Genomic DNA, 20,799 nt, shown 5'->3' with positions numbered 1-20,799 from the left:
GAAGGATAAATCCCAACACCAAGCACCTCCTGATCTGCAGCAGATGGGATAACCTGTCAAGGACCCCAACATATATCCCTTTCAAAAGGGTAACATGTGTGATTATACCACCACAGTGAAACTCTCTGGCCTTTGGGTCAGGCCACAAAGATAGCACAACAGCATCCATCAGAAGAGGAATTTGCAAAACAAGTCGCTATTAAGTCTCTGTCCTCAGGAAATTTTTTTAAAAGGAAAAGATGAAACAAGGAGACTTATAAAGAACTACATTTATTTTTGTTTACAGCAGATATCATAAATAAAGCTAAAACAATTTTCACTGTGTGCAAAATACAGAATTTTCAGGTGAAAATTTAAATACAGCATTAAAAACTATTTAATAAAAATATTCAGTTAAGATTATAAAGTAAAATGAAGACAGAAGATTTAGGAGGAGAAGGACAGAATCTTCACTGGCCAGGAAGACTCCACAACAGAGGATAAAACACACAGCAATGGGAAGCGGTTTGAAATGGCAGACCTTTATGTCACAGCCTTCATCTCAAAGCACGCTGAGCTTTGTAACAAAACACCGTAGCCCTGAAATACATAGGAAGTCGTGTCCTAACCATTTGTGCAGGAAGTGACACTTAAAATACAGAGAGGTTTCTGTGTGGGCACAGTTTGGGGACTTTCAAGGCCGTCAAGATGTTTTAGGATACCCACACAAATAGATGCTATTGCTTTAGTCACGCAAACATACAGGTCAGCAAGATAAGGTGTGGGGCTCTGACCCTGCAGCCCTTCTGCATTCCTGGCTGAGGCGTGTGAAATGGGGCAAGTGCCAGAGGATGTTTTGCCCCTCTTGAAAATTGCTGCTTAGATAAATTCCCAAAGGCTCTTCCCTTTGAAAGGGATCCTCACCAGGGAAGGCTGGATCACGGCCATATCAACCAAAACCTTAGCAAACTTGCTTGTCAGACTGAGCCCTTGGCTCTTGTTTGGATTTGTTTCCCCTTCCTGATTATCAATATGTGATTACACATACTGGAACTTATATTAAAAATATATACAAAATAATCACACAAATTTGGCATGGGGAGTAGTGGCAACGTCTCATGCAGCAAGACAAATCCATTCATCAGAGTGGCAAATGGGGCCTAGTTAATTAGTTAAAACAGTTCAAACCAAAACACTCTGGTTATATAAACTTGGCCTTTTGATACTACAGACTAAAAATAGCATGCACATCCATTGCTGTTAGGCCTGCCTGCTAGGTTACTCACTGGAAATTACATCAGTTTGGCTACTAGTGAAATCCAGCAGAATCCTTTTACATTGTACTTCTCCAGTATGAAAGCAAAGAATTGCTTAGAAAACGCCACAGTGCTCAAAGATTGCTTGCTCATTGCATGTTTGAGCTCAATGGAAATAGGTGTTCCCGATAACGAGGAGAATCAGCTGGCTAATCTTGTCCTGACCTTATTTTAAATCTTTCCTTCAATACTCTGAAAGAAATAAGGCTTTAACTAGTTCTTTCAAGAAACAATGCACTTGCCTAACTTCCCTTAAAGGCACAAGGAAGTACATGCACAGACACAGAGAGAAAAACATTCTCTACAGAGAGCGCAGACGTTACCCTTTCTAGAACCGTGAACTCAGCAACAGGTTAAATGATCATGCCAAAGCTCGCATCCATTAATATACCAGACACACGGAGTTTGCTTCAAAAGTCTTAAAAAAACCACACAATGAAATGCTGTCAAACAACAGGGTTAGTCACACAATTTTGGAACTGGCAAGCGGAGAAAAATCACCTGAGAGCAGAAAGGCTTCAGCCAGTGAGTGGGTGCAGCACTGGAATGATGAATTGTACTAAAAGCAATGAGGGAGATTGACAGAGAAGATGGGGGGAGGGGGGGAAGAAAAACAACGAACTTAATTTGGTTATATAGGAAAGCATCAGAAAGATTATGTTACCACAAGGAAGAATAGGCCAAAATGAAACTGCCCTGTTTCATTAAATCATGAATGAGGACAAATAGGTACGAATCTTACTAACAGAATATGAAGAGATTAAAAAAAAAAAAAGAATCTACCAATAAAAAGCCTTCCCAACAGAATAATCTGCAAACTCCCAGTGGAATGTGCAGTGTAATTAAGATTCCTCAGGAAAATGTTTTCATTATGCAAGTTCCTGAATGCTGCTGTGGGGATGCAGGAATTTTATTCCCCATTATATGAATATATATATAAAGCCAATACCATCTTTTATTATTTTATTTTCTTTTTAAGCTTTCTGCTAGTAAGATCCATTTGCTGTAAATTCATTGGACATCAGAGATTTTCAGGTTGCTTACTCTATCACCATTTTTCTGTAAGTTTACCATTATGCGCACTCTGCTGAAAAGCAGAAAATTTGCTGTAGTAAACAACAGGAGAAAGTTTCAGGAAAAAACATTCCTAGAGACTGTGCTGTCGACAAACCAAAATCAAAATACAGTGTTCCAAAGTAGGATTTTTTAAAAATGCTATAAAGGAGGTACAGATACATTCCTTTACACATATACAGATGCCCACCATGTTACTATAGTTGTTACTATGTCCAGTCAATATTCTAGCAAACTTTTGCTGAATACATGTTTGAGCATTAATGGCAATTTGTTTCAAACAAATGCTACCTTATACCTAAACAATTTTCTTCTAGCACTTTTTCAAGTTCTGTGCATGTACTTAACAATTTTTCCCAAAATACATAAGCAATGTAAAATGTGAAAAGCTTTACCCTCATCCAGTTTGTCATTTATTTTAAATAGAAGACACATTCCCTTTTAATACCTAAGTAACAAAACAATTCAAATAATCTTTTGGAAATAAATGCTACAGATGCTTTTAATTTTAGGTAAATACATACTGCCATGTTTATGTATTTACTTATTTACTGGTCAACTTCTGAATTTAAACATTTAAGTATTTGAGAGGCAGGGAACATGCTTACCTCATTGGTTACCTAGGCTGAAAGTAAATCAGAATTTGGGATTTTGGTGTCTCCTTGCCATTAAATAGCTTATTTAACCTGTCCCAACACCTTCTGATTAAGGCAGACCTTGTTGAGGGACATCTGAAAAAATTTACTTCATGGCTGCTCCAGATTATAGAATTTCACCTTTCTGCCATCAGCTTTATATTCTGAATTTAATCAAATACCTAACTAAGAAGTAATCTCCTTCGAATATGTTTGTAGGTTTGTGTTGTTTGTTCTAAACTTGTAATTTTAAAAAAATTCCAAAATGCAGTTGGAGCAGTGCCTACCCAGAGGCATAACAGCAGTGATTTCAGTTACAGATGAGTACTCCATAAATTGATATTACTCAGATCAGACACCTAATGAGGAAGCCTTAACTTGAAGAATAAGAGAGGTCTAATGACACTACCAGTTCCTTTGACTTACAGTTTCAATCAGGCCTTCACTCAACTACGATTTGGTCTTCAAATTTATTTCAAAACTTCAAATAAATTAGTAGTACAGATTACACCCACTATCAAAAAAGGGTATCTATCACACATAAGAAATGTAAAAGGCATGACTAGAAGCAATGTGAATTAAGTACATAATTATTTTTTTTTTTTTTAACATATTCATGCAAGTTATAAACCACATTACCCCGAGCAAAGCTGAAAGCAAGAAAAAAAAGTATGCGCCATATTCAGGTTTCAAAACCCAGTCATTTGTCATAAATATTTATCAAACATCTGAAAGAATGCACATTCTTTCTTGGTCTAACAAAAATTAAAAAAAAAAAAAAAAGAGGGGTGGGGAGACGGGGAGAAGAATGTACCACCCCCTCTCTGGTCTGATCACTGGATAAAAGAGGGAGGGGGGAATCTACAAAATATCCTTCATCCGTCTCCATGTTCTGGAAATGTGTCTGGACACTGCCCTTCATGCTCTAACATACAGTACATTTGCTACTGAAAATTTTGATTGCACCTCATTTATCATTTGTATCAGAAAGAATCCACTGTTCATTTAAGTCACACATTAAATTGCATGGAAAGTAAAAAAAAAACACCAACCAAAAAAACAACCAACCAAACAAGAAAACTAAAACGCAAAAACCCTCATCAAAACAGTGAGGCTGTTAATTTTGAAAATCTGAAAGGCACAACTGAGCAAGACACGAAGAAGAATTTAAACCCTATAGAATTTTTTCACCCATTCAAGCACATTTTCAAGTGATAGCTCTGCTTCCCGGTACATATGAGTAAGTACCTCTAGAAGAGCACAGAGGAATGGCACACCAAGGCTCAAGAGTTCATACAAGTAGGTATAGTTATATGCATTGTCCCTGAAATGAAGATTGGTAGCGTGCAGAAAACCATGCATCCAGTTAGACAGGCGTCTGGGAATGTCAAGCAGATCCCTTGTCACCCGAAGGGGCCAGCTTAGCGTGCCCCTAAAGAAGGAAGTCAGGATACCTGGGGACCTGTCCTCTGGACTGCTAGCAGTAGACAAAGTGCTTTCTGTGGTGGTCTCTGTGGGTTTGGGTTCCTCTTTCTTCCATGCTTCTGTTGCCTCCTTATATAAAGCATTAAAAAAAGTTAGGTACGCTTCTAAAAATGGAAGTCCAGTTCTGTTACTGTTGCAAGTTTTTATATATATTGTCATTTCCAATTGCTTTTAAGTTCAACTTTACTTTGTGCAGGGAAAGCTAATTTCCAGCCAAATTCACAGAACCGGGAGATTATATTTTAGTATTTATTTTACACACACACGCATGCGTAGGTATTGCACCCTGCTCCAGGTAAAGCTGCCTCAACATTTCCTGCATTAGTAATATAACCAATACGTACCTTTCCCTCGATCTGTAATGTTGCTCTTCTCTTTCTGTGTTTAGTACTGATTTTGCAGTGCATAAAATGAGGTTTACAGTAAAATTTGCCTACAAGAGAAAAAATAAATTATATGATATTTTACCTATACATGTATGGACTGAAACCCCACTGTTGCATCTATAAAAAGATGAAATCAGGATAATTAATGGTTGGGCAGCAAACGGAATTGGAAAATTGCCACTGACACTGAATAGCTTAGAGCACTGAAGGGGTTTCTTTTACAGTATGCGGATTTGCACATTTGTTAAATAAGGCAAGGTCGTTCATTTACCACACAGGTTTAAATTAATAAATAGCAGAAAAACAAGATTCTGTAAATACAAAGTCACAAACGAAATCAAGACATCAGGCAGCAAAAAGTCAAATAATCAGTTCAAAAAAGTTTTTGCAGAAGATTCTCTGGACCGCAGAACCACTACCTTTGGCCTTGAGTCTTTAATTCTTTTGTGGAAGGACATCAGGCTAATACTCCTATCTACTCAAGTTGTTTGGAAGTGGCAAGGGAATTTCGATTCAGTTTAATAACTTTCCTCTAAACTAAAACAAAACAAAAAAAAAAGGCAAAAAATAATTCCCCATCTCCAGACCCCAGGGTGTAGGTGGGATTGAGCGCCCAAGATCTGAACCTCCTGTTCTACAGCAGACTGGAATAAATTACACTGCTGCTTGGCCAGTACTACTGCTTTCAACTCCTAAGCCATGAAAGAAATAACCTTTATTTTCCCCAACCATGTAAATCTGCCACTATCATGGCTTATCTTTATAAATCATGCTATTTAATGGCCAGTTATAAATGAGAGATAAGCATAATTCCGTATTGTTGGAGGAAAAGTAACCTTTCCCCCCTGTGCTGTTTTGACTTGTGATTGGAGAAACTGCATTTTGGTCACTCAGCTATTTTCCACTGAGGATTTCTTCAGGTCTGTCATAACTGGATCTTTTGAAAGACTAGAACTGCAAGTACAAGGACGCAAAGATCAGCATGGACACAAACAACGTACCTAGCAGACCTCCTCCGGACCGAGCTACTCAGCCAGGCCTTTTTCCCTAGTTCCATTAAAAGCATCAATACTCAGACATTCTAAAATATTCTTAAATAGCTCCTATATTACCTTCTTCAACATCAAAGGCATAAATTCCTAAACGGAGTGTTGTAGAACATATTTCACACTTGAAGCACTCCCTATGAAAGAAGTGGCCTTCTGCACTCAGCCGCTCCATAACATATACCCGTTTTTTGCAGAAATAACAAATGTCACTCCCTCCGACAGACTGAGGAAATTCTTTTCGCAGAGATCCCTGTTAAAAGATAGAAACAGAAATGCACATAAAGCCATTGCACTACTCCCCGATATAAATTCTTACAAAGTGGGCAGCTGCTTTAGCTGCTTGAAGTTTTACACAGCACCCTCCACACACAATTAAAATAAGCAACAGTCAGCTTTTTTATTACTCATTAGCTGCAATTCTGTAGGTTTATGCAGCAATTCATAAATCAGGCATCACAAGGACCTTAAGGGGTAAGTTTTCAGCAGGACTTGCATCCACCTTCCCTCAAAGTTCACCAACATCTTGTGTTTACTCAGATAAAAGAGCAGCGTCAGCCCCAAATGTTCACTCACCACCCTGCACCATGCTGCCTCAGGCACTCACGTCTCACGGCTGAGGGCACTGGTGTTTCTCAGAAGAGGTCAAAGGCAGACCTTGCCAGCCTCAAACAACAGACATGCATTTGGAGCTAAGAAAACAGATACCCTGAACTTTCAGTTCATACACACTCCAAAGGAAAAAGTAGGCTCATGCTTTAAGGTCCAGGAAGAAACACAGACTGTCTTCAATGCTGGTGTCTGAACTACCATTTACATCAGCTGCAGACATGCTTCCCCGCCCAGCCACGTTCATCCTGAGACTACAGCCCAAGCTGGGGCTTGGTTTGTTTTAAAAAATCAAATTCATTCCTACCACAGACATTCTGAATATATTTAACTCATTGGACTTTAAGATATGATCCATATTAAAAACCTGAAACTATTTTGAAAGTTTTTGTTGAATTTGAGCTGGCAATTAACATTCTTTAATTGCCACAAATCTCATCCTCTCTGCATATACATGCAAAAGGTACAGAAAAATAAATTATAAATGGATTAGATGCCACTGGGTTTCCCTTTTCTTATTAGAGGCAGGTATGAGAATGTTACTTTGCATTATTGCATTCTGCTTAGTTATAGGCCGTTACAGATGAGCATCTTGTCTCTGCCACAGCTGCCAACCTCTCCCCTTCCTTCCGCCTCTCCCCACTGCCATATGAGGGGTACCACACATGGGACACAGGAGGCGCAGGCTTGGCAGAGTCCAGGCACATACAGTCAGCAGCACACAATCCATGCAACTCATCTTTAATTTGCCAGCAAAAGAAGGCCTCAGAACAGCTTTTTTAATGTGAAGTGCAAGTCACAATTGTCATCGTCACAGGTCACTCGTGTCCTTAAAAGTTGAGAATCCTCTTCCAAATCTGCCATTAGTAATCCATTTTGCTGTGATGGATCATTTCAGAGCATGAACTAGATAAAGCTTTCCAAATAAACAACCATGCAAATGGAAAAGCATACAAATGTATTTTTAAAAACAATGTTAACAAAACAGGTCAGAGAGTTGCAATGAAGTGGAAGCAACTGGAGTTTAGTGCTGGCTAATAAGTGTCATCACCACAACACACCACCTCATTTTGCTTCTCAATACCTGACGGCTCTGAGCAGTGGAGGCAGGAGATGAAGAATGAGGAATGGGGCAAGAACTTGTAGCTCTGTCCAGTGACTGCTTCTGAATTCAACACAGAACAGTGTCAGAGTTTAAAAACAGCTCTCTTCAAAATGAGGCACGGTGATTCAGCATTTGTGTGTTAAAAATAACTGCATAAACACGGACTGTGCAAAACTTTCTTTAGAAGCCACCCTGACTAATAATTGTCTTCTGTTACTAATTGTACCAGCAATTACATTTAATAAAAGCCTCCTGATGTGTTAATTCATACAGACAAGTAATAAAAATATAAATAGAAGACACGGTAAGCAACATTTCCAGCATATCCACACATCAGCATATTTTGCCAATATGCTCTTGATTCTTTAGCAGGTGTTAGACTAAGGCCTTTCATACATAACACTTGAAGCTCCACAACCAGGGTCAGAAGTCAGGATGACATTCTGGAAACACCACTCAAGTTATTGTTTCTGCGTGGGTTTAGTCTTACCAGTTCAAGGGGGGGAAGCTGTGGCTTGGGTCTGTGATCATTCACATACAGATTGACAAGAACTTCAGCCACAGCTCCAATTGCACGTGAGACCTTTCCTACAGTCATCTAACCAGAAAAGGGGAGAAGATGAATAGAAGGAAGAGCTTTAGTTATTCCTGAAAAATAATTTACTGAGAAAAGGACAAGAATGATTTGAAAACATGCAAACAATGATAAAGAGAGGCTAGGAGAAAGAGCAGAGGCAAAGTCTAGCAAAGCAGAGGCATGTTCATGCGTGATCAGTGTGGTCCAGCTGGTGGCCACAGAAGGCTTCCATGCAGCCCACACACTTCTCCCTGTGGATGATGGGAAAATAGCTGCTGGGAACAAATGCTCCCCCCACAGCACAAGGCCTCCCACCATGCCTGCAAAAGGCTGAGCTGAGAGCTACTGCCTGGCTATCAGGGTTGGGCCATTCTGATAGATTAAAAAACCCCTGTTGTTCACTTTGACTTCTTGGGACTTTGTTGCTGTATTTCAGAAAGGGGTTTGAGACTAAACATTACATTAATGGACCACAAACCACGGCATTTCAGGAAACATTCTATGAGAACATGCTAGAACTCCCACACAGAAATGTTTTGTTGATGCTCACGGAGCAACCATTTTCCCTCTCCCCAGTGACTCAACGCCAGGGAAAACTGGAGAAACTACACTCATGAAAGGAAGACATCTCCTTTAATCTGCTTCATCACACTGTTGCAGCCATGAGTGTTAGGCTGTTTCTAACTAAATTTATCAAACAGACAGGCCTGCAAGGACACTGAAGTTCCTTAGGCTGTGGCTCCAAGTGTACCGGAGCCAGACCACTGACTGCATAGTCCGGGTTTCCTTGCCAAAACATACACCTGGGGACTGGAAAGAAGAAATGTGTGTGTGAGTGGCAGGCAGGCAGGTAGGTACTCTAGTTCTCTGTCCCTGGAAGAAAGACTGTGAAGACTTCATAGATTTCAGAAATATTTTCTACCCTAAACCAAATTTCCTGTAGTGATTTTGATTTTAGTTTTATAGTCACTATATGATCCCACAACCTCTCTGGTGGCAAAGGCAGCAACAGCCATCCTGGTATGGCCAGGGATCTGATACTCTGCTTCTGAAGCCAGGACATTTCTTTTCCTTAGAGGATCCACAATCTCATATCTTACACTCCATTTGGCTACCACAGAGTCCAAATTTTAAGTCTTTCACTTCTCAGTGAAATTATTTTTCTACTGCCACCACTCTAAGTCCTGCTAATGGAAAGGTTTAATACACTAGAAAGCTACCATGACAAAAGTAGAAAAATATAAATGCAGCGGTATTCATGATACTTCAAAATAATTTTAAAGCATTTTCTATCAAGCTTAAAAGCAACTATAATGCATTGTGGGTGTGTTTTCAAAAATTATGATGGTTGAAAGTATTATTGCTAATAAAAAAATTTCAAGTTCAGGAACTTGGGAATATGTCCAACCCCTTACAGCTCCCTTATCTTTTGAGAGTTATCCCATAATTACCTCAATATCCAGACAGACACAAAATATATGTTAGGATGAGAAAGTCCATTCAAGGGACAAATTTCTGTACTGCTTGGATTTGTTCAATATAAAAGGACTTTTAAATATTATTCAATATCTGAATAACTTGTGGGGTAACAGCAAAGCAAACTGTTAATTACATACCGCAATGCTGTGCTGAGTGGTACACTAAATTATAAATCAATACTGGAAGCAAGATTACTTGCTACTACAGGAGAACTATGTTCCCTTGTAGTTTTTAAGAGCATAGAAGACAAAATTTTCCTCCCCAAATTCTGCACCTCTGAATAAGTCTAGGTAAAAGAAAGCATTCAATGTCAGTTGAAGCAGAAAGTTTACCTTGAACTAGTTAAACGCTGGAGCAATCAGTTAAACAATAAGGCTATGCTTCAAGTGTAAGTAGTTGAATTTCAGGAAAAGTACCCTTGAGCCTGAACTACACCTTGCAATTCATCAGGTTGGTTGATTTCTGTTCTCCACCCATTGGAGCAATCTGTGTCAACATTAAAGCAGTCAAACCAAGAAAACTGCATGTTTACACATACTTTTAAAAAAAGTTATTAAAAGGAAGGGTTCTTGTAATGAATGTGAATTCACATTCCAAGTAAAAGGAAATGGGATTTTAATTTAATCTAGCAACCAAAAGACTGCTGACTGCTCTCACCTCCTCATCAACCACCACCAACACAGACATTGCTACTGACCAGCAGGGAGGGCAGCAAGCAAGTGGACTTGAGGACTGATTAGATCTCATTTTAGAGAAACTGTTTAATAAGGACATATTACTGGGGGGAAGATCTCTACCGATTGTCCTTACTGAATTGGATGTGTGGGTAGACAAGAGGAGACTGATTTGCTACAGCACCTTTCAAATGCCATTCGGTCACAAAATAGGAACATCAGGGCATGACGCAAACCAACCCGGGCAGCCCCATGAGCACTGGCCACCAGCAGAAACCTCCAGAGAATGGGAGTGATGGGGTGCGCAAGAGCAGCGCTGCCCTGCAAGGCTTGTGATTTCTGCCCTCGTATGACAACAGCACAACTGCCAAGTGACCCCCTGTGTCTTCTCTAAACCTCACCCTGCAATGGAAAAGGACTTCAGTAACATCCTCACCCATTTAATCATGTAAGTGTAATAAACTCCAGTTGCAGGAGAGCGTCTGACCCCAAATCAGCACACATTCCTTTAAAGATCCTGTCAACTCTTACACACCTTAGCTTTTGTCTATAGCACACAGATCTCTGCCTGCCTGATGCTGCTCAGGTACTCTAGAAACTCAGTATACACATAATAGGTTTTATATTTTGCTCATGCACTTACTACGCTTGAGGCTACTGGTGTACGTGAAGTCCTACACAGGCTGGGGCCACTATCAATATGTAACAGGCTGTTCAGGCAGGTTTATGTCAGTAGCCTTAAATCCTTTGTTGCAAAGGAATCTTAGAGAGTTACCTTATATGGAAAATTTCAGGAAACAACCAAGAAAACACTTAAAAATCCCTCAGGTGTTTGTGATGTACTGTTAATGACCTGTCAATGAGATGCTGCCAAAGCTTTTCAGCAGGTTGATCACGGTGGTTATTAATGTGGGAAGAGAAAGCTGCCTTCTGTGGTTCCCTGTGCTATTATTTAGAACACCACAGCCAACCATCAAGTAAGCCTCAGTAGTATTTTCTTAAAACAAAGGAAATACACTCTTTGCCTCCAAAAGCATACAGTGCTTCCCCTTTGTTGTTTCATATCCTTAATTATTTTCCTGGTCTTATTTTGCTTTGAGGGCAATTTATTTATTTTTGATACCACCTGCTACATACATTTTAGCTCTGACATAAACAACATGTGAGTAATAAGTTACTGTGTACAGGAAACACCCAAGCCCTGCTTACTGCTGGTAATTAGAGTCACATCACTGAAGGGAAGTAGTTGGTCCAAACTCCGCAGGCAGCAAAGCCTACTGATTGCAACACCTTCATAGTTCTTATGACATATTGTGCGGATTCACTCATGCAAAGCTCATATGAACTCAATTTTCTGAAGGTCAATCCAACTTTAAAGAGAAAACAGGAATAACCAAAGCATAGCCTGTAATATATTTGTTAATTTGTATTTCTACCTATGTGAATTTTGACAGCTGATTAAAGCTAGAAGGTAGTTTTGGTTATTACTGGCAACTTGCATATAGTGTCATATAGAAGTTAATTCTTAGTCAGTTGTAATGACTGTATCTCTTTAAAAGAAACAATGTGCTTCCATAGCCTTCCTTTCAAGTGCTCCTTTTAGGACTGAGGCTTAATAACAAGTTTCTCTAATAAGACAGTATGATTTCTTAGCTACCATTTTCAATAAATTTGCCACTGTAACTACTACTGTTCCCATGAAAATTCAACAGATTAAAAAAAGATCGTCATGTCTGATAAGAATCTCAGTACTCACTTGAAATTAAAATAGTACTAACTATTTAAGGATGAGTGAGTGCTGATATTTATAGGTCATATCTCACAAAGTCTTACAAAACTCAAAACACTTCTATTATCTTCTGTTCTGCTGGGAAAAAAGCAGAAACACTGAGAGAAAGAGGGAGGCCCTTCTGCTGGCTTACCAATCCTGAAGCCCTTTTTCATACTGAAGTCTAGACTGACCTAGTGATAGCTCTCAGAACAGAGACCAGAAACACACAGAGTCCTATAACCCCACGCTCCAGATAACACAAACACAGGCAATTACTGGTAGATATTCACAGCAGAGTGGTCCAAACATATTGGTAATTTATCACCTGCAGTACTTGAAAATGCACAGTGCACACCTGAAATATTATCAGATTTCATTTATATAGTGCTGCACATTTAGCCAGTGTTTTACAGAGTAGGATAAAATTTTCATGTTCTGAAAAGTGTGAAATCTTGAAAGATAGAACATGGGGACAACACTTTAACCGAGGAAGGGCACAGACAGATTGCTTGTTATGGAATAAAGGCTGCAGCAGGTGTTCCCTGGAGATTTAATACTCATAGTAAGAACAGCAGTAAGAAATCTCCTTCCTGGAAAAATTTTGCTAGAGAAATAAGAGGTAAGCCAAAACATGAGCTGTGTAACTTGAAAAGGAACAGAACTTCAGTCGCCAAAGAGAGGTAAAGCTGAAGTAACAACAAGGGTACCACAGGACTGGATCGACCTCACAGCACGTGAATAGAATGGAGAACGGAAGTCTTGCGCATCCATTAACACTTCACCAGCACATCACTAACGCCAATAATGGTCCTGCACATAGGTCCAAAGGTCCACTTAGTCCATCCCATGTCCCCAGGGCAGGATCCACTTTACTTCTGTGAAGCAAGTGCACATTGGCATAACCTGCTCCAAAAGGTGTCCATGCTGCAGACTGCAGGCCTCCCCCAGCACCCTGCTCCTTACCATTCAAGGGGTTCCATCCCCATCTCCAAGCCTGATCTGAATCTCTGTTGCCACAGTGACTGTCCACCACCCCTTATCATGCCAATAGCGGGCATGGAAGACTGGCACCCTCCCCTTCTCTGCAACAGCCTTGTGCAGACACCGTGGCTGACTCAACCTGTTTAACTCCCTCTTAGTTATCCCTGTAGCAAGGACAGCACCAACAATGTCACTTGTACTCACTGGCAACCCTGGAAAGGAAACTCAAGGGGTTTTTTTTTGCCCCACCCCTCTTTTTTTCTCTTTTTAAAAAATATCTACTTACTACTTCCACCATCAAAATACCTGCAGTAATCCACCATCACTTGGGCTTCATTTGGATCAGCTTTCCATTACTGCATCTGCCTCAAAGCGGAGGAAAGTAAAAGTTTGCCTGTTCATTATCAGACCTGCTATTTAAAAATTCGCAAATATGCCATGCCAAATGTACCATATTTAGAAATATGTAATGCATATAGTGTACAAGGGGACCTGAGCCTGTACAACCCTATGGAGCAGTATACTAAGCATCAAGATGTTCATGCATATAGATCTGCCAAAGAATACATGTAGTCCTACCTAGCCAGCCAAATACATATCAAATGAGGTAAAGGTATATTTACTGTACCGGTGACAGAAAAAGATCTTCTTGCCTCAGCTGTGCTGCATTCTGCCATTACCTCTGGAGAGATCATTTTCAAATGAAGTAAACTCAGCCTGAGTGAAGTCAAGTCACAACAAACTCGCTACACCATTTAAATACAATAGCAAACTAATAAAAGGCTGTGAGTGCACTTAAAAAAAAAAATGCAGCTGAATTAAAACATCCAAAAACGATTGCTCAGGCCAAATGTTCTCCAAGAAAAAAAATATTTAAATCTCATTAAAAATTATCTCTCCACAGTGCTTCCATATGATAAAGAGCCTGGTTCCCATATCCTAAAGGGTTTACACATTGGTTTTTATTATTTTTATTCTCTTCGCACTGTCACAATAGTTCTCCCTGTCAAATGAGCAACAAGCCTCAATATTTTGGGAACCATTACTTAACTTGAAACCCATCATATGCTATACCTCCTAGGTCATAAAAAGTAAGAGGTAAATCCAGGGAAAGGAATTATTTTGAAGCTGAAGGGAATTAGGAGATTACCGCAGTAAAGAACCTGCTGGGCTTGCAGTGTCCTTGAAGGGCTGTATAGCCTGTATTTTCCTAGGGAATGAAAAGTCTTTTCAACACCACTCCATCTGAACTGACGAACGCATCTTTGCAAACTGCAGGACAGCTCAGTGTCTACCTGCTCAGTTACTGCTGAGGTTGTGAGCCCAATTTCCAACCAGCATCAACAATATGATGCAAAATAACCTAGAGATATTTAGACCAATTCCACTAAACAATCGTGCATGGGAAACTACTTTCAGCCATGGCTTAGCTGAAGTTGGGCAAAACTCATATGAGTATTTCATAAAACTACTGCAATTTAAATACAACTAAAGCAGGCAGAATGCTTTGCCCCTCACAGTAAATGGAGAGAGTACCCAATTTTGCTGAACAGCACTTCTTTTGTGTGTCAGGCAGCAGAGCCACCAGCTCCAGCAGCACCTGCATTGGGTCACAGCAGTTGCCTTCAATACTTTAGAAACTTGATGTTTCTACCTTTATTTCCACATAGACACTATCAATACTACAGTGTTCTTGGACTGCTGCTGTGTAATCTGCAGGCAGCAGAAAGGAAACCCAGCCCTTTACCTGCCCTGAAAAGCTGAAAAGTATCATAATTCCCTCAATTAAAATCTTTCTGAAACAAAGGGGAGTTAGAGCCAATACCATCTTACCTTCCACAGATAAAAGCACAGCCCATTGTAACATCAGCATAATCAGTTAGAGCTGAGTCTCTCCAGTTCAGGTGTTACCTAATTGCTTGCATTCAGAGTGTGCATGTTTCCTCCCTCCAAAGTTCACTGTTACTAAGAACTGTATGCTAGCAATTATTGTGCAGAAACGAGTTTAAAGTACAAATAAGTAAACAAGAAAACAGCAATAAAGTCTGCCTCTATTAACAAGTGCTCATACAATTCTAAGACATGTCCTTTAGTTAAAATAACCATTACTGTACAGGTTCTTCCCTGCAGTCCAGACAGATATTCTTATGAAAAAGACAAAAAAACCCCAACCAAACAAAAAAACCCCCACACCTCAAAACAAACAAAAACAAAATAGAAAACCAAACTAACAAAAAACCCCAAACCCCATAAATACCACCCAGGAGCAACTAATCGATCCCAAAACGTCCAGTTAGCTATACAATGTGAAGTCCCCTCTCTGCTAGGCTTGCCTGTGGTATTATCCAACAAGCAGCAATACAAAATTTTCAGAATTGAAGCAAAAACTTTGTCAACACTTTGCTCTGTTCTTTAGCTTTATATCTGAGCTATTTGTAATGACAACTTCTTACGAACATGCAGAATTAACAACAGAGAGCAAAGTGAAGTTTGATTCAAATGTGAAGCACAACCTATACAACAGATCTGCTGGCAACGCCTTCCATCCAAGCCATTTCTCAAGCAGCTCTTGTGCAAGTTTGGATTTTACAGGATAAATCTGTTAATAGAGTACCTGTCTAGAAGGAACAGCAGGGGAAGCTGAACTGACAGATGATGGAGAAGAGGCAGCAGCTGAACCATGAGGTGGAGGGCAAGAGGGAGTTGGGGGCTGAGAATGGGATAAGCCTTTAGTAGGTAGCTTATTCTGTGTAGAGCAGAAACAGGAGAGTTATCCAAGAGACAGTGACATTAGCACAGGTTAAGAGAATAATTTCACAGTCATGCATCAAAAAAGTAGAAAGCTAATAACTACAATTCCACTTTTTTTTCTATTTCTGCACAGTGAGCAGCCATAGAAACCATCATGGCAAGACATTTCACAGCAAATGGTATTATCATACTCAGTTTTCTTATAAAAAATATTTACAGCGGGCAGTAACGTAAGATAGTGCTGGGAGAAAGCATAATGAAATATCTGCATATGCCAGATTGCACTAAGAGCTCACCAATTCACTAGAAATTGTGAGCTACCAGTCTATACTTAAGCACAAGACATGGAGAAGACATTTCTCTCATGCTAAAGTACTCTGACTAGCTTTATCATTTATTTGTGTTTTTTACCTCAAGTAAATTATGCTATAATATTTAAACAAAGCTTTTTACCAGTTTCAGTGTAATCCACATTACTTTTCAGATCAACCCAGGATGAAAGGAAAAGTTAAAAACAAAACCACTGCAATTTTTCACTCCCATGAATGCTTATAGATCTTCTAGCTCAGCACTTCTTCAGGTGCAAAACCTAATAGTCACCTTTGGAAACTCCACGTATCCAAACATTGAGGCAAGATGTGCTGCTTTTTCTTTAATGTTCTTTTTATGGAATTCCCTATTTGCTATGGTCTGAGCTCTTTTCTGCAATAAGAGCCAGGGAAGGAAGGCCAAGAAAAGAAAGAGAGAGATTTCAGTTAGTGTCACATACATCAGAATACAGCAAGTTTGTAGAAAGACTTTTCATTGTCTTAATAGAACCTAAAGTCAACATAGAAAAAGACAGCATATCCAGTGAAAATACAATATACAGATTAACATAAGCAGTTAAGAGACAGAAAGGAAAAGAAATTGCTTGTCACCTGTTTCATTTTTTCCTCCAGGTGCTGAAGACGCTCAAGCACTCCAGAAAGTACAAATGCAGCAGAACAGGCAGTTGAGAGATTTTCAGAGGTTTCTGACAGACTGGGCTGGGTATCTGGGTTTTGTACAGTCTTTGCTCTCCTGGCCATATGATCAGAACCATTTAAAGACTGTTTGGGTTCCCTGACCTCGTGCTCACTCCTAGCTACCACCTGAAACTGGGAAACACTTGAATTGAAAAAAAAAAAAAAAACCAACTGCTTTCTGCACTACCATGCAGTATATGCAGCTTTTATGGATGCTCCCGAAAGCGCAGCAGTCATGCACATAACTAGAAATAAAATGTCTTCACATCACTCTTTGCACACTACCTACTGCATCTCTGATGCTTGTGTCCATGCACTGAAATAAATCAGTCCTACATAACTTACGCAGGACTTGACATCCTTTTCTAGGTTTGTGGCAGTTTTTATGACTAACCCCAGACAGCATCAGTGCAGAAGCACATGACTCTACATCTCCCTCTAAGGTTTTTAGCAAAGGTTTTTTGGATTTTTTTTTAGCATCGCATCTGGCTGAAACTAAACTTACAATCAAATTGTAAGAATATCAGCAGTAGGACCCGGCATAATTCTAGATTTCATCTGACCCAAATCAAGCTATAATGTATTTCAGATTTAAAGCATTTTCTGAGGAGTTCAGAATAGATCTCTGAATTTAAATCTTCATATAAAATAGCTTTTGAAGTAAATTAAACATTTGAACAACTTTATGAAATTCAGTCTTAAAAATGACCTTCAGTTGGTCTTTTCATGACAGTTTTCTACTTCATCCTATTTGTCCAATTCAAATACACACACTTTCCAAATTTCTCAGAATTACAATTTAAAAACCTGATACCAATCAACTTAAAGTTTGCTCCTGATGTTTCAGGATAGCACTCCTCCTGCCTTTAAAACAACAGTTCTCAACCAGTTTATGAATCCTCATTTTTCATCAAGCTGATCTCCAGATTTCCACATGCCATGCAGATCTTATTTCACTGCAGACTACTCTTGAAATGCCACTAACAGGATATTTACTTCCATTAAAACTCTAATGTAAAGAGAATGTCAATACTATTTGATATGAGATTGCTTTCTTTGGAAGTACTAAGAGAAAAATTTAGATGATGCATTAAAAATTTTTGCCCCATATATATGATACTGCAAAAGAGCTTTCAGCAAAAATTCTTATCACAAGCTCTGCTTAAAGAAATAAAATAAACCTGGGCATTAATTTTTCAGTGCTCAAGCTTTTATCTTAGACATTTTTCCCAGGTTTCTCAGGGTGGAAAACTCCCTTTGCCTTATCATTACAACAGCCCAAAGCATTGAGTACACATACAAACAAATTTTTAGGTACTACTGTAGTTCTCTCGTATGTTCAATGTAGCTTTGTAATTATATTTATACTATTTGGAGTCTAGATGAGATAATACAGAAATCCACACCTATGTTTTCAGGGTTTTTTCCACACAGTTACTAATTCTTTCAAATATTTTTTCTCATCTGGTCAAGCAGGTGTAAAATAACGTTAAAATTTAATGTGGTTTTCACAATTCTCAGCTAAGTATATCTGTAAACGCTGCAGGTTACATCCAAATATTGTTTTAAATATTCTGTAGTTGCACAATAACTTTGAGTTCCCAGCAGTAAGAGATATAGTGTACTTGTCAGGTGTTACCCATCCATATGAGTTCCTACCTGCCTTTTTGGTTGAGGTGGAAGAAGACTTGTATCCTTAGGTTTAGCAAAGCGAGGGTTAACAGGAGAGCCAGAAGAGAGCAGGGCTGGTCTATCTATTAGCTCCTTATAAAGCATTTTTTAAATTATAAAGACAGATTGGGAGGGGAAAAAAAAAGGAAGACAGTAAATAGGATTCAAAGACTTTTTGAGGCAGAAAGAAATAAAAACTGCTTTTAAAAACATGTTACTGTGGAGCTTAACAACACGTTTTGCAGATTTTTGTCACCTACCCATTTTACTAACCCCTTCTACTATCAAAGATATACTTAAAAGTCAGCACATTCAGTATTCCTTAAGAGAGGTTATGATCAAAAGGTAAGGCATCGAGGTTTCCTTCAACATGGTCAAGCAAGCCTCTGCACACATATCACACACAGAAAGCTCAGGGCATTGACAGGCCAGGTAGAGTGCAAACAGTGGTTCACAGACTGAGAAAGTCACTTCACATCTGTAATATAAAGCCTACACTTCTCAAGGACTTAAACGTGTAAACAAACAAATGGATACAGGCACAAAGAATAAAGAAAGCCACCACCCTTGACTGAACCTCAACACCTTGCTCATCCTTCCTTCAGATCTTTTAGGTGACAGATCTGAACTCAGTTGACTCAAACCATCTCACTGGCCATAGTGAAATTTTGAGCTAATCATCCCTATCTTGACAGCATGGAATTATTTTAACATACCACTTGTCACACTAACAACAAACAATGAAAATGCTGTGAAAAGTACAAATATATTCCATCATGCCTACTTTCGAAATGGAAATGGCAGTTGGACACATCTTGCAAAAGATTAGGTTCCCTTCTTCCACTTTCTAAATTTTCCATAAAGAAAGATTTGACCGGATATGTAGTGTCCCTTATTCATAGAATATAGGAAAGTCCTTTTGCAATACCATATGCAGCCAGCTTAAACTTCCACACAAAGCAAAAATTCTACAGACTGGCTTCTAAGGGATTTCTAGACATTGCGATTCCACTACACTTTATTAATATACTAGATATTAATACATTATATTAATATGCATTTGTCAATCTATATTAGTTGTATTTGTTTGCGAAGTACCGAGAAGAATATCTTTAATTTGCATAAAGTATAGAAAAAGACAACTCACCTCAAACACATAACAGATCATTTTTTTCCTATGGAAATCTGCATCACTTTCACAGGAGGGACTATAGTTTAAATTCAGAGACTACTTTTATGTTAATCTATGACCTACCTGCCTCCTAAAAATTGTGCTTGGAGCATTCTCTTCAAACTTTGCCAGCAGTTGAGTTGCCATGGATTTAACTTTATTCCGGTTCATTCCTTCTCTGCCATCACTCTGTTCTTTCCCAGCATTTGTCCCTTGGCTTGAAAAACCTGAAGCCTGCAAGGAAACAACAAAGTCTGTTTTTCTTGAATTTACCTATGAAACTCATGAAAAGGGAGAAGACAGATAACATCCTTATCAGCAAAGGGTGAAGAGAAATACAGTCTACAGTATATTAAAAGTGACAGTGTTTAGCATGGAAGTCACCAAAAAAATATTTTGTTTGGTCCCAGAGCACAGTAAAAAGGGAACATGAGTTGGTGCTGATAATAATAAAAGAGTCACAAAGGTAACAAATCAGAGAGGGGCTAGGAACAAAGCTGCAACGCACTCTTCAAACAAAAATTTGTTTGAATAACTGAGTTGGGAAAAGGAAAAAAAATAAACCAAACCAAACACGTCAATACCTTAGATGTTCTTGGGTCAGAAAGAAAACCAGAGCAATTTAGGTAATGCTCTCCTCCCTACCAAATGTTTTAAATTAATTTAGCTCTTTTTTAATAAATTCAAGGTTTTAAGGGGAGAGGCACTTTGTTCCAGCCATGAACAAAAGGCCAAGCCCTGACCCCCTGACTCCCTGCTTTCTCAGCTCTGGTGCTCATCAAGGAGCTGGATATGTGTAGATACCACTGAACACCAACCTCCTCGAAGACACCAAAAAGACCTTTCCGACGCCTTTTGTTAGTCTCATTTTCTTCCGTTTTCCCTTCAACCTGAAACAGTAAAGCCAAAATAAGTGCTATGGTTTACTGCAGCAGTTACCAGATTCACCCAAGCAGTTCCTCCCAGGAAATTAACTTTCATAACCAGGAAAGCATGGTCTGGCATCTGTTCAACAAGGCAACACAGGTGAGAAGTGCGCCTGTGTGCGGGGGTCCTCATTGCACCGGCACGCCTCACTAGGC

The 20,799-nt window shown here is 39.2% G+C and overlaps 1 protein-coding gene across 5 annotated transcripts in view; it reads right to left on the bottom strand.

Moving 5' to 3' along the window:
• The window catches only part of MICAL2 (microtubule associated monooxygenase, calponin and LIM domain containing 2), a 131,132-nt gene that overhangs the window by 50,862 nt on the left and 59,471 nt on the right, over positions 1 to 20,799 (bottom strand). For 2 of the 5 annotated variants that reach the window (XM_064452732.1, XM_064452733.1), the window contains exons 15-20: positions 20,536 to 20,607; positions 19,802 to 19,951; positions 7,615 to 7,695; positions 5,988 to 6,174; positions 4,834 to 4,922; positions 4,459 to 4,558 (exon numbers count right to left, since the gene is read on the bottom strand). In XM_064452732.1, coding sequence (XP_064308802.1) covers positions 4,459 to 4,558; positions 4,834 to 4,922; positions 5,988 to 6,174; positions 7,615 to 7,695; positions 19,802 to 19,951; positions 20,536 to 20,607 — 679 coding nt within the window. Of the gene's footprint in view, positions 1 to 251; positions 4,559 to 4,833; positions 4,923 to 5,987; positions 6,175 to 7,614; positions 7,696 to 16,725; positions 17,008 to 18,534; positions 18,640 to 19,801; positions 19,952 to 20,535; positions 20,608 to 20,799 lie in introns of those variants that run through there. The other 3 variants (XM_064452734.1, XM_064452736.1, XM_064452735.1) reach the window with 3 other exon arrangements.

Source organism: Phalacrocorax carbo, chromosome 5 (assembly GCF_963921805.1).
Source record: "Phalacrocorax carbo chromosome 5, bPhaCar2.1, whole genome shotgun sequence".
Taxonomy (NCBI): Eukaryota; Metazoa; Chordata; class Aves; order Suliformes; family Phalacrocoracidae; genus Phalacrocorax; species Phalacrocorax carbo.
This window is presented reverse-complemented; position numbering and strand designations above follow the sequence as displayed.